A 14,940-nucleotide genomic window follows, 5' to 3' on the forward strand; every position below is an offset into this window, starting at 1 on the left:
AGCAAATTCCATGATTTTGTGATACTGGAGCCGTAAGATAAAGGAGAAAGAAATCAGTTGCATATCTTTTCTTCTTTGGTAATTATTGTAATATTTCAGCCGATCGATCACCAAGCTGAAAAATTCCTTAAGTATATTCAACTTTCTTCACAAGTAATTAAACGGTGAAGGAATTTTCCAATTATGCAATTAACACCTCCATATATAATGAGCACCTTCACCTTTTTTAATAACATGCAATTTTCAACAAAGTAGTGCATAATTCTTCTCTCTTTTTTTCTTCTTCTCTCGTAAGTTGCACTTTGCTTGTTTCTTCTTGATTGAATTGGTAAAATTTATCTTCGATTAGCACAAACAATCACCTCGTAGGACAACGCATATAACTTGTTCGTAAAATTGACTCAGTGAAACTTTACTTCACTTTTCTTTTCTCTTTCTTTTAACCCAATTTTTTTTTTTTTTTTTTTCAGGGACAATAAGATGAGCATCGAAGATCGAAGTGACCCTTTCCCATGCATCGTCATCCATAGCGACAAGGATAACTTCAAAGTCAAAGGTACAACCTTGCGTGTTCACGAAGTGGCTCCGATCGATCAATCTTCCAAGTCACGAATCGACAAGTCCATGCATATCTCCAATTGGTCCGAGGAAGCTACTAGGGAAGTCATCGATCCTCGCTCCGTCTCTTCTTCCCGCTCACGAGTCTTGCTGCTGAGGTCCTCGCTTCACGACGAAAAAGCTAAACCTGTGGATTTTATACTCCCACATCGTCCTTTCTCATTCAAGGGAGGCTCGTGGAAAATCCCACCGTCCAACTTTGGAGAGGTGTCCTTTCACGTCGGCTATTGGGAGTGGACGGAAGACGTGCTAGGCCATTATGCGGACACCCTTCGCCAAGCCAAGATATATGATGTCGTTCATGCCTCGCTATTCACGTACGTCTGCAACAAAAAGGTTCTTCGAGCTTTCCTTGAATTATGGTGCCCTTCTACGAACACGTTGCACACGACCAATGGAGAATTATCGATCTCCCTATGGGACGTACGCGGACTATGCGGGCTGCCCATTCATGGAGACTTCTACGACAAAGTGGTTCCTTCAGCGAAAGAGCTCCTCAATCACAACTCCCGTGGAACTTCCTTACCTCGTAGTTGTAAGTACTTATTCATGGCGTACCACAGGCTTTCAAAAGATTCCAGTGGCGTGCTACTCTCCGATTGGGTTGACTTTTGGTTCAAAGGACCGACCATATATAGCGAGCCTCCTTTAAGGTTATCTAGAAAGAGGACTTCTAGGACAAAACTTTCTCGCAATCCTTGTGGAAAGGTTGACGCGTCAAAGTTATCTCGCCCCAAGGAATACGACACACCGTTTGCAACGCTCAAAGTCGAGGAAGATATTAAAGAAGAAACTTACTTGGCCGCGTTCATTGCATGTTGGCTTTGTAGTTTTGCTCTCCCTCATGGATCAATTGATAAGATACGCGCCTCTGTTTTCAAGGTTTCAAGTCGAATGGCTAGAGGAGAATATTTTTCGTTGGCAGTTCCTATACTAGCAGGCATCTACCGCGGCTTAAGGGGAATATCTACATCGGAGAATTTAGACGAATCTCCTATTATCTTCCCCATTCACTATCTCTACGCATGGATAAGACACACTTTCGAGACTCACTTTCACTCCAAACTTGAGATAATTGGCGCTCATATGGTGAAATATGCGGGAGAGAACATGGCTAAACATTTTGATCTCGATGAGGCACGCGACTTATTTCATAATATCAATATGTCAAAGCTCCGAGATTTGTGGTATTCCAAGCAAGAAATTTTAGTCACGGACGATGCCAAACTCTCCAGCAAATGCAAAGATATTCTTGTGGCTTTGCGATCCAGCTATTTGACATTCCGTTGTGAAGCAGAACACATCATTGAAGCGTACAGTCCTCATAGATTCAGCCGCCAACATGGTTTTTGCCAAAGCATTCCGGATGACTTAAACAAAGAGATATTGACTTGTGAGTTGCACGAACTCATCCGATTTTGGAAATCTTGCACTTTATTGGGCACATCCTCCAAGCTTATTATGCCAAGTGACACATCTTCCTTTCCTTTGGTGACAAAAGAGTATACGGAATGGTGGGCCAAAAGTTGGAAAACTTCTTTAGGAGCAAACACTAAGTTATCACTCAAACTTGGTCGCACTATTCAAAGAGCTTCAGCGAAAGACCCCAAAGAACCTTATGTTTCTTCATCTATCGGAAAGGAAAACATCGCGCAAGTTGCGGAGACTTCTACTAGGAAACAACGTATTCCTCTTGATAACGTGGCCTCTGATCCCGCATTCGAAGTTGCTTATGGTGAAGGGAATGAGATCATCTCCGCGCTTTTACCTTCGAACGACGAGTCTAGCAACCAATGTCCATCGAAAGAGACATCCAAGGTTTTTGACTTACCCATCGCAAATTCCTCATTTTTTGAGGGCGTGCCTAGTTCTTCTATGCCTTTAGACGAATCAGTAAAATAAATCACCCTATTTTTCTTGATTCATTTTATTATTATTATTATTATTATTATTATTATTATTATTATTATTATTATTATTATTATTATTATTATTATTATTATTATTATTATTATTATTATTATTATTATTATTATTATTATTATTATTATTATTATTATTATTATTATTATTATTATTATTATTATTATTATTATTATTATTATTATTATTATTATTATTATTATTATTATTATTATTATTATTATTATTATTATTATTATTATTATTATTATTATTATTATTATTATTATTATTATTATTATTATTATTATTATTATTATTATTATTATTATTATTATTATTATTATTATTATTATTATTATTATTATTATTATTATTATTATTATTATTATTATTATTATTATTATTATTATTATTATTATTATTATTATTATTATTATTATTATTATTATTATTATTATTATTATTATTATTATTATTATTATTATTATTATTATTATTATTATTATTATTATTATTATTATTATTATTATTATTATTATTATTATTATTATTATTATTATTATTATTATTATTATTATTTAAATTTATTTATTTTTTTTTATTATTTTTTTTTTAAGCTTCCCGATTTCGAAGAGGATGTCCGTCTTACTTCTCAGATCAGTTTGGGGTCGGTAAACGAGGCCAACTTTTTGGGTTTACATGAAACGGGTGCCATCTCGCGTCCTCAAGACAAACGACAAAAAACAACTTCTCTTGTAGTGGAGAGGATTTTTACCGAGCAGCAAAAGACAGTTTCGCCCGTTCCCGCAATCGAGAAGGCATATGTTGAGGTCTCCGAGTTTTCTCCTCAGATCATCAAAAGTGAAGCCGAAAGAGTACTTTTGAATTTCTATTGGCAAAGGATTTCCCAAAAGAACATGAATACTTCATTTCAACAACCTTCTGAGGTAAAGCCAGCGATCGAGAAAGTGCTCAAAGACATGCAAGCTTACATGCAAGACATATCACCGTTGGAGAAGCGCTTGAAGTCATATTTTGAAGATGTTTCGCAATACACACAGGTCAAATCGGATTTCACGCAGAGAGAGACACAAGAGATGCACGAGAAGTCTCTTTTGCTTGCGCAACGTGACCTTTCCGAGGCTGAACTGCAAGAGAGTGAGCTCGTCGAGACGGCGAACAATGTGAAGGCTGAAATTCTTGAAATCACCAAGGAACTAGAAGAGCTGAGGAACAAGAAAGAATCAGCAAGTTCATCCCTTGGTAAAGTCGAAGAAGATTTGGCTAAGATGCAGCAGGTTGTGGCTATGAAAAGAGAGAATATTTCTCGTCTTGGGAATACACCATTCTTATCTAACCATGAGATGGAAGCTTTGGAGAAGATGGAAGCACTACTTGAAGAATCTCGACGGGAGCTAGAAGCTTTTGATTTGTTCGCTTAAGTGCTACCCTTTTTATTTATTTATTTATTATTATTTTTTTTTTTGTTCCTCATGTCGCTTTACTATCTTTCGATGTAAAAGAACATTCCATCTTTTTTATGCAATATAATTTTCTCTTGCTTCTCATAAGGCCTTATTATTGTCTTGGCATCCCTCTTTCATCATTATGCAGCAAATAATAACTCTGGATGATTACATCGTGTACACTTTTGGATCTGCCTGATTTTACAAATTGGTTAACTTAAAAGAAAATTAACCAAACTTGCTTAGAATAAACGCAGTTACAACGAACATTTTTATTTTTTTTTAATTTTTTTTTTGGTTTGGCTGAACTTAGAATATGGGTCTAAGCTGCCTACGTACCATCTTTAAAGGGATCAAGTCATAACGTAGTTCAAGTGGACAACTTAGAACATTTTTTTTTTTTTTTGTTTTGACTGAAATTAGAATATGTGTCTAAGCTGCCTACGTACCCTCCTTAAAGGGATCAAGTCATAACGTAGTTCAAGTGGACAACTTAGAACATTTTTTTTTGTTTTGTTTTGACTGAACTTAGAATATGTGTCTAAGCTGCCTACGTACCCTCCTTAAAGGGATCAAGTCATAACGTAGTTCAAGCGAACATGCAACATCAATTCACCATGTTCTTTTCCTCGAAGGTAGATGTCTCTTCAAGGGTAGTAACGCTTCAAGAATTTGCCATTTATGGAGCCAATTCGTAATCCATCATTGTCCACCAACTTGTAAGTGCCGCTTGTGTAAGCTTCCTTCACTACGTAGGGGCCGTCCCATTTCGACGCGAATTTATTCCCCATTCGCTGGGTGAGGGTAATCGGCCTTCTTACTGCCAGAACCAAATCTCCAACTTGAAATGATCGAGGGCGGACCCTTTTATTGAATGCTTTAGACATGCGGGCTTGATAACATTCAAGTTGTTGCTGAGCTTCTAATCTTTTCTCATCTAGTGCCTCTAGCTCTTCAAGTCTAAGACGAGCATTATCCTCGGCGGTTAACCCTTCTTGCACAGCAATACGAAGCAAAGGTATTTGAATTTCAAGTGGAAGGATAGCTTCTACCCCATAAACCAAGGAGTACGGAGTGGCTTGAGTGGCAGTCCGATATGTCGTCCTATACGCCCATAAAGCTTCCCCGACCCTCTCGTGCCAATCTTTTTTTGACTTTGAGACCACTTTCTTCAAAAGATTGCACAAAGTTTTGTTGAACGCCTCTGCTAGACCATTGGCAGCCGCATTATACATTGAGGAGTTGTGTTGCTTAAACCCAAATTGCACACATAACTTATCCATCAACTTGTTGTAAAATGGTTTTCCATTATCGGTAATGATGTATCGAGGTATTCCATACCTGAAAATAAGATGGGAACGAATAAATTCGACCATTGTTTCCTTCTTCACTTCTTTCAAAGGAACAGCCTCCGCCCATTTGGAGAAGTAGTCAGTAGCTGCCAGTATATAAGCGTGACCTCTGGACGACTTAGGAGAAATAGGTCCCACGACGTCAAGACCCCACGAATCAAATGGCCATGAGGCGACTGTAGGATGTAAGGGCTCCGGAGATTGGTGTATGAAGTTCACGTGTAGTTGACAAGCCTCACATCTCCTTGCATAATCTAAGCAATCTTTGACCATCGTAGTCCAATAATAGCCCATTCTTTTAATTTGAAAGTGTAGCTTCGGACCGGCCTGATGAGCACCACAAACCCCGGAATATGCTTCCATCATTGCTTCAGCCGTCTCTTCACCGTTCAAACAACGCTGGTAATTGCCTTCAAAAGACCGACGATAAAGCGTATCCTTGTAAAGGATGAAACGAGACGCTCTTTTTCTTACTTCCGTCTTATGACGAACTTCCCCGGGTAACTCTCCATTTTTCAAGTAATTGATCAACGGTTTTCTCCAATCATGATCATCATTGATTGAAATTGACGTAGCGTTATCGTCTTCATGACTGAACTCAACGAATGATGGTACAATCCAACGATTACACACGGGAACGCTTGTTGTCTCTCCTTCCGACAAAGCTAAAATGGTTGCTAGATTAGCTAGCGCATCGGCCATCCTATTATCTTTCCTCGGAATGTGATTTAACACGGCCTTTTCAAACTTCGCTATCAAGTCCGAAGCGTGTCGACAAAAAGGAATAAGGTCTTCTTTCCTAACCTCGTATACTTTCAAAAGTTGGTTGATAACCAATTTCGAGTCACCATAAACTTCAACCTCCGTAATATTCATTTCTAGAGCCATTTCAAGACCAATGATCAAAGCTTGATACTCAGCCACATTATTAGAGCAGAGCTCGCCAAGTACCACCGAGTATGTCAAAACTTGTTTCTCGGGTGACACAAAAACAATTCCTGCCCCCGATCCATCGGACCGTGCGGCCCCATCAAAGAACATTTCCCATGCCGGAAGAACTTCGGTAAAGAAAATATCTTCGTCAGGAAGGTCATCGGATAACTCCCACTCTGCCGAAATAGGGTGGTCGGCTAGAAAATTAGCTAGTTCCTGCCCTTTAACAGATTTTTGAGGCACATATGTGATCTCGTATTGATTGAACATGATAGACCACTTTGCTAATCTTCCAGATAGCACTGGCTTTGACATCACAAACTTGACTGGATCGGCACGTGAAATGAGTCGTATGGAGTATGCTTCGAAGTAATGCCTCAATTTCTTAATCGCGTAGAATAGTGCCAAGCAAATTTTCTCCACCGGGGAGTATCTAAATTCATTCTCCGTTAGAGTTCTACTCAAGTAGTACAAGGCACACTCTTTGCCGCTTTCATTTTCTTGCGCCATGAGAGCACCGACGGACCTTTCTTGAGCTGCTATGTATAATATGAGTGGCTTTTCGGGTATAGGAGCCCCTAAGACGGGCGGATTTAATAAGTAATTCTTTATGTTTTCAAAAGCATTTTGACATCCTTCGTCCCATTCGAAATGTGTGTTTTTCTTCATGAGATGATTGAATGGTTGACATCTCCCAGCGAGATTTGATATAAACCTTCTTATGAATGCGAGATTTCCTTGTAAACTTCTCAACCCTTCCAAATTTCTAGGCGCATGCATCTTTTGAATGGCGTCTATCTTAGAGGGGTCAACCTCTATACCACGATGACGGACTATGAAGCCAAGAAACTTGCCGGAAGAGACACCAAAAGCACACTTAAGAGGATTCATCTTTAAGTTGTATTTTCTCAAGCGCTCGAATACAATCCGAAGGTCCCTCAAATGGTCATCTCTCTTCTTTGTTTTGACAACTAGGTCATCGACATAACACTCCACTCTTTTGTGCAGCATGTCGTCAAAGATGTTTTGCATGGCACGCTGGTAGGTAGCGCCTGCATTCTTTAGTCCAAACGGCATTACTTTGTAGCAGTAAATTCCCTTTGGCGTGCGAAATGCCGTGTATTCCTCATCTTCCGGAGCCATTCTAATTTGATTGTAGCCGGAAGAGCCATCCATAAAAGATAATGCTTCATGTCCGGTTGTCGCATCAACCATGAGCTCGATGATAGGTAAGGGGAAATCATCCTTAGGACAAGCCTTGTTCAAGTCTCAAAAATCAACGCAAATGCGTATTTGACCATTCTTCTTCTTGACTGGCACAATGCTAGAGATCCAAGTTGGATACTTGACCTCCCTGATGAATCCAGCATCTATGAGCTTGTTGACCTCGGTTTCAATTCGAGGAATTAATTCGGAACGAAGTACACGTTGCGATTGTTTTACAGGGCGCGCTCCATTTCTTATACCAAGGTGATGGATTGCAATTTTGGGATCCAACCCGGGCATTTCTTTGTATGTCCACGCAAACACATCTTTGTATTTGCCTAATATCTCAAGATATTGTTCCTCCTCTTCAGGACTCAAAATTGCCCTCACGAATATTGGGCGGGGGTCATCTAATGTGCCTAGGTTCAGTTCCTTTAACTCATCAACAGTAGCTTGCCCTCCATCCTCCAGCTGCACAGGGGCCTCTTGTATTTCATCTTCCGAAGCTTCCTCTTGATCATCAACAATACTTGCATAATGACTGCTGACGACAATTTCGACTTCGTCTTCGCTTCGATTTCCGTTCTCTTTAGAGGCATGATGGCTGGTAAAACGTTGTTTCACCTTCACTGATCCGTTCATGGAAATAACTAAGAGTGGTTGGTCCTTTTGGCGTGATTGAAGCATTTGATGAGCTTGAGCTTCACCCGTTGATTCAAACACATATATCTCATCCTCTCGCACTCTTTTCCCGTGTTGGATCCTATTGTGATTTCCCAGTCGTGAGAACACTGAACGAGTATCTGTAGAAATTCTATCGTGAACACTCGAGACATTATTAGAAGGACCAAGCGTTTCAAAGACCGAGGGTCGCGCAACATGAGTGTCAAGTTTTTCAAAGACAGAAGATTGGGTGGTAGGAGCCCCAATTCGATCAAAAACAGAAATGCGACGGCTAGTTTTCTTTTGATTTCCAATACCCTTTTATGGTGATATGATGGACGTTGGCGCACTCTCCTTTCCTTGAAACGCGTATTCTAACTGGCTCGATGGGTGTGAATCCCAAGCCGACTCTGGGTTGATTAACGCGAAAACCTTGTCTTCTTAATGTCCTTTGTGTTTCATTTAACCCATGAATCTTTTCGCCCGTCAACTCAGGTTTCAGTTCGCCTAGCCGAGATGGATTAGAGAAGTTGTAACCAGACTTAGATAATAAATTATATGATTTTGGATCATATGCCTCTCTAGGCCATTGAGACTGGGGTACAACATCATGCGTCTGCTCATGCGCCAATGGACTTAAGCCGATAATATGAATGATTAAATCTTCCCTAGGTGGCAGTGGCTTGGCTCTTGCTCCTTCGGTCGTTCTTGTCCATCCTCTAATAATGTGGTGCACTCACTGAACAAAATTTGGCTTCATCGGCGTGACTGGGGAGCGCAACGAAACACTGGCAAACTCAATATCCTCACAGCTCCGTCATTTTCGCTCATCGGAGCTTCAACTGAAGTGGCCACCTTCTCGTCCTCTGTGCAACCGATCTTCATCGGTACGAGTTCCAAATGACATACATTAATAGGCTGGCATATCGGCGCCTTTGAAATCACCGTTTCGCACTTCAGGTTTGACTCTAGATACAATTTGGCATCCGCAAAGTGTGATTCTGCCTCGGTAAAGGGCTTCGCATTAGCATCGACCTTCATCATTTCTCCATTCCTCAGGTATTTGAAGCATTGATGAAGGGTAGATGGGACAATTCCATTTTCGTGCAGCCATGGCCTTCCTAATAACAAGTGATAAGAGGTTCTTGCATCAATCACATGGAATAGTGTACTTGCCGCTAGCTCTTCAATTGTGAGGTCTAAATGAACCATCCCAATAGCTCTTTGGCCTTCTTGGTTAAATCCTTGAATAGTAAGGCGGCTGCGAGACAAATCTTCGGTAGCAATCCCCAACTGTCTCATGGTGGATTTTGGTAAGATATTGACAGCTGACCCCCCATCTACGAGTATACGGTTAATTTTTTGCTCGTGTATGAATCCCGAAACAAAGAGCGGACGATTGTGAGGTTTAGATCCCAACAACTAATCATCGTCCGTGAAAGTCATAGCAGCACAACAAGGAATATAATGTTGATGGTCGCTCTCATCCGAATTAACGTATGCTCTTTCAACTTTTTGCAAGAAAAACTCTTTCGGAAAGAACTCTTTCAAAGTCATGTGCTTGTGAACCGAACTTCTGTAAGATTTTCTTGAAGCATCATCACTCACCTTTGAGTCTTTGTTCGATTTGGCACGGTGAATGTATTTTATTGGCTGTGGGTTTCGTGATGGCATTACATGAAGTTTGTCAACACGTCCCCTCTGTCTCTGCCGACGTGTCACTAGAATCCATTCTCCCTCATCCTCAATAGCAGAAATATGGTTTTCATCGTGTATGACTTCCTTCTCGTGAAACAAAGCTCTTATCAATTGTGGTTCCAAACTCCCAAATTGAAATGCAGACACTTTCTTCGTAGGTGCAGACGGGCATTTTTGGGTGTTCCATGCTGGACATGTGTCGCTTGAGAGTGGAGTGACACTTGTAACATTCGAGTTGGCAACATCTTCAGTATCTAGCATTATCTTGCCATCTCTCGCGAGTCTCATGATCTTCTCTTTGACCACGAAGCATTTTTCTATGGGATGGCCAACAACTCGATGGTATTTGCAATACTTTGGGTCATCCATCATTCCTACTTCTTCGGGCCGTTTTGGTTCCGGCAAGTCAATCAATTTCCTTGCCAGCAGCTCATCAAAGATATGGGAGACGTCCGATTCCGGAAAAAGGTACTCTTTCTCTTGCATTTCCTTCAACGTGGGTCGACATCTATCGTTTGATATTTGATGTTCACCGGTTTTGTCATCCTCGTTCTTCGAAGGAATTTTCAAACCCACTGCTTTTATGGCCATTGACTCCTTGGTAGAAGTTTTAGAGAATTTTTCGTTTCTCTTAAAATCCTTTCTTTCCCCTTTTTGACCATCTAGCGGGAATGCACTCTTATGGTTCGCGATACTCAACTCCATATCATGGGCACGCGTAGCCAATTCTTCAAAATTTCGAGGCTTAATCCCCTGTAAGATGTAGAGAAGCCCCCAATGCATCCCTTGGATACACATCTCAATTGCCGACACTTCCGATAGCTTATCCTTGCAATTTTGACTTAGTGCACGCCAACGGTTGATGTAATCCACAACCGGTTCATCTTTCCACTACTTTGCATTGGTAAGCTCGATCATACTCACAGTATGACGTGTGCTGTAGAAGCGATTCAAGAATTCGTGTTCCATCTCTTCCCAACTGTTGATGAACTCGGGTTCTAAATCGACATACAAACATTTCCCTTGAGTGATCTTACAAATTGTTTCACCAAGAGATCGCCGTTAGTCCCCGCATTGTTGCAAGTTTCGATGAAATGAGTAATATGTTGCTTGGGGTTCCCCTTTCCGTCGAATTTTGAAGTTTTGGGGGTTGGTATCCCGCTGGCATCCTCAATGCATCGATCCGCTTAGTGTACGGCTTTGAGTACATGGGTGAGACTTGAGATGGTCCGCCATATTGCGCTTTCATAGTATTGGCAATCATCTCTTGCAATTGTTGAACAGATAGCGTGGCAACAGACATCGAAGAATGAGTGGCGCCTTGCACGAAGTCCGGCTTGGGATGTGCTTCTTCCACTTGCTTTGCTTTCTCGTCACGAAGCGGGTAAGATTCGTGCTTCGGGCTAAACTCCCCAACCTCTGACTGTTCCAACTTATCCATTAATTGAGCGATTTTCATGTCTTTGTCTTCGACTATTTTTTTAAGATTGGCCATTGTTTGGGTCAAGTGCGCCAATTACTCATCCACAGAAGTCGCATCAACCACCATAACCGGCAATGTGGTGAAGGCTTGAGATTTGGAGTCGATCTCTTCCGAGCCTGAGGAGCTTGAGCCATTTGTCGTAGTTGTATTATCGATCTTGCCCCCGGTGGATGATAAACCAACAGCGGTGGCAATCTCGGCAGCCTTTTGGATCAAAGAGTTTTGGTTCTTCTTTGGAGCCATTGGATCGTTTAACAAAAGAATATGCACTTCAACGAAGGAGAGGAGATGAGAGGCAAAGTTGTCCCACCGGGCGTGCCAATTTGTTAACCTCAAATTTAAATGTCTGCAAAATAAATTACAAGACAAGAAAAATAGGAACAAATAAATATATTTTAATCAAAACGAAATGGGTTACAATCTTTGTCGATTCCTCTGATTCTTCTCCTAGATTTAATCCAAGGGCCGAAGCTTGTTCTTGAATTGAGAGCTTGATTCCACCGTTGATTTGCGGAAGTAGATATGAATATCTAGAAATCGATTTGGGGATTTCTAGGTCTTGTGGATATGGTGCCTTGGTGAAGATGTAATACCTCCGCGGTTGTTGTTCTCCGTCGTGGCAAGAGCTCGAGACTTGAGAGCTTTTGAGTGCTTGATGTACGCCTTGCTTGATGCTTTGATGTTCCTTCATATGATGATATGTGTTGTAGACCTCCTTTTTATAGGCTCGAGTTAGGGTTTCTTGACTTGAAACTTGGGCTGCCGGAGTTGGACACTTGCAACTTATTTTATGTGGGCTAGCTTTAGGCCCAAATAATTAACCCAAGTGAATATGATTTGTCACTTATTTTTGGGTTAATCCACATAGAATGTTTATGAAATCCAAATTTATCATTGACTTTTACATAAAGCCCAAATTTAGTATGGACTTCATTCCAAGATCCAAATTTACAACCAATATTGGGCTGTTAATTTGTAATATAATCTCGAAAGACCGAATTTGTTACGGGCTCCGATTTGAGACGATCCAAATCAATAACCCATTTATTTGGGCTATTAATTTGTAATTTAATCATAAAATTTTAACGTCAACACGAACATTCCACCATCGCACTCTGATTCACCGCCTAAATCAGTTGCCGGAGTTATCACATATTAGCGCCGTTGCACACGTATTCAAATCCCAGTGAAACCTCGAGCTCCCGCAGGCTTAAGAGTGGTGCCGCTTCGTTTCCCAGCAACCTCGAATACGTTGCCTCGAAGCTGCTCCTAGCCCTGTTCCATCTCCTCTATGCCGCTTGACGCCTCTACGGAGTCCTAGTGGCAAGAATGGCGAAGACCCAATTGTTAACAAGTCTTTTAAATTGCAATTGGGTCCTTCATGTGGAAAAGAAATTGTAATTGAGCCTCAAACTCAGAAAGGCGAAACTACATTTCCACCCCAAATATCATAAAATGGACTTCCCATTTAAGTCCTCAAAAGTGATGGCAATTCCATATACACCCCAAAATGGAAGAAACGGGTTTTGGAGCCAACAAAGAAAGAAAAAAAAAATCGAAGTCTTGCCTTTTACAAGTACTTGGTATGTTTTTCACCGAATACTTCAAGTCTCGGCTCTCAAGTATTACACATGTTCTTCGCCGAGACTAGAAGTGGGGGCATTGTAGACATCAAAATTTTGAGATAAATTACTAATTAATAACCAAAATAAATTGGTTATTAATTAGGTCTCAAATTAAAGTCCATAACATATTTAGGCTTTAAAATGTCTGGCCCATGCTGCAAATCCAAAAAACCCTAGCTTGTGCCTATAAAATGTAGACTCACAAAGACACAAATCGAGCTCTCAAGCTCACGTCTCGAGCCTCCGCCTCGGATTCATAACATATTTGAATTCGAGGTGTTCGTGATAGGAAATCATATGTTCGATTCAAGAACAAACTTTTAAGCCCTTGAATCAAAATTAGAATAGGAGAAAAGAATCAGGGGAATTAAGGAGATTGTAATCCACATCGTTTTGATTAATAAATTTGTTTGTTTCCTATATTTTTCTTGTCTTGTATTTATGTTTTGCAGACTCGAAAATTTGTGGTTAACAATCACTAATTCCGTCGAAGTAGCAAGATTTCAAATTGTTGTTTTTCTATATTCTCGAGTTTAAAAAAAAAATTGAATAGTTTCCACTCTTTTAGGTTCAGCACCGCCGCCATCAGCAGCCCATGTAATAATAGTTCTCCTCCGTCTTAATTGTTATTTTGTATCAGCACTTGAGCTCATTTTGTTCACCATGTTTCGGTTGTTTTTGGTTATACTTTTATTTTGGATTATGCAAATTTCCATATATTCTTTTGGTGAATCTGTTAAAAGTCGATAGGGTATTTGCTATTAATGATTTTGGTGGATTTTCTTTTGATGGATGTATTCGTTTTTCGGGATAAGGTAATTTTTTCATTGTAGTTGTTTCTTGGCTATTAAATTGAATTTTACATTACCCAAAAAAAACACGAAAAAATAATTATGTTAACAATTGTTTAGTAAATAATTTCCGAGTTATAAAATATAATTGCATTAAAAAGAATGACGTAATAAGGGAAATTCGGTGTGTTGAACAACATGCCCACAATACACGATTCAGACTTCAAAGGACAAGGAAAGATACGATGCGTAAAAATCAAATATTCATATATTTCCTTTTGATGAATATACACGCGCGACAACTACTATTAATAAAAGGGTCTTTCTAGGATGAGATCACCTGTGTTCTAAACTTATATGAGATATGTATTAATCACCATTAATTTTCTAAGATTAAATCTGGAACCTAAGAAAATACATGGCTTATGTTCTAAAAAATGAAGTATTTTACTAAATTATCCTTCGATTTTTTTTATTAAATTAATATAAAATTGATTAACATTGAATTGTCTAATTTACCCCCTACTATATTTTAATTAAATAATAAATTTTAATTCATTGTGACCAAGTTTTATTTGATAAATAATCGAAAAAAATGCATTCATTAGGAATAGAACTTCTAACATGTTTAATACATTCAACACTCACCATCCAAGCACATTAACTTATTATGATATAGTTAACCATAATTGTATAAATACTGTTAATTAAAATATAAATTGCATCATTCATTATTATTAAATGATATTAAATAAATTATTAACAAATTTAATATAATAAAATTTGAAAAATATACAGAATTGCAGTTCAATACGCCAAACATCTATCATTAATTATATAATATTAGAACTATTAATAAACTCTACCATTTAAAAATGTAAAGAATGCTCAATTGAATATAAAAAATGCATAACTTAATTCAAACTCACTTATCTTATTAAATCGATAGTGTGACAAATCCAAATAAAAAATAAAATAGTATGTTTATTTAGAAGAAGAAAAAATTATAACTCATTCCAATTAGTAGTTTTCTTACTTTAAAATAAAATTATATACTACAAATACGATATTGTGAATTTTCTTTTAATATTTAATTTAATCAAATAGTAAAATTTGAATCGATTAAGTTCAAATCCTTTCAATTAGTAAACATTATTCAAATATTTGAATCGGTTTCGTAACTATTGACATAACGTGTTA

General features: G+C 38.9%; 1 protein-coding gene across 1 annotated transcript; it reads right to left on the reverse strand.

The window, feature by feature from the left end:
- Positions 1-7,543: 7,543 nt before the first annotated feature.
- On the reverse strand, positions 7,544-9,445 carry LOC148771028 (uncharacterized). Its single transcript, XM_088817449.1, has 3 exons — positions 8,933-9,445; positions 8,461-8,759; positions 7,544-8,243 (listed from the first exon to the last, which is right to left on the reverse strand). Exons 1-3 carry the CDS (start codon positions 9,443-9,445, stop codon positions 7,544-7,546), a joined length of 1,512 nt encoding a protein of 503 aa, XP_088673575.1.
- Between the last annotated feature and the right edge of the window lie 5,495 nt (positions 9,446-14,940).

This window comes from Erythranthe guttata, chromosome 4, assembly GCF_056151865.1.
Source record: "Erythranthe guttata isolate IM_541 chromosome 4, IM_541, whole genome shotgun sequence".
NCBI lineage: Eukaryota > Viridiplantae > Streptophyta > Magnoliopsida > Lamiales > Phrymaceae > Erythranthe > Erythranthe guttata.

Excerpts from the sequence above, each read along its gene's own strand:
- LOC148771028 (XM_088817449.1), bottom strand. The coding sequence starts at position 9,445 with ATGAGACAGTTGGGGATTGCTACCGAAGATTTGTCTCGCAGCCGCCTT. Across the intron at positions 8,760-8,932 it reads TGAGGATATTGAGTTTGCCA|ACGCATGATGTTGTACCCCA; the intron begins GTGTTTCGTTGC and ends GCGCATGAGCAG. Across the intron at positions 8,244-8,460 it reads CATCATATCACCATAAAAGG|GATCCAACACGGGAAAAGAG; the intron begins GTATTGGAAATC and ends AAATCACAATAG.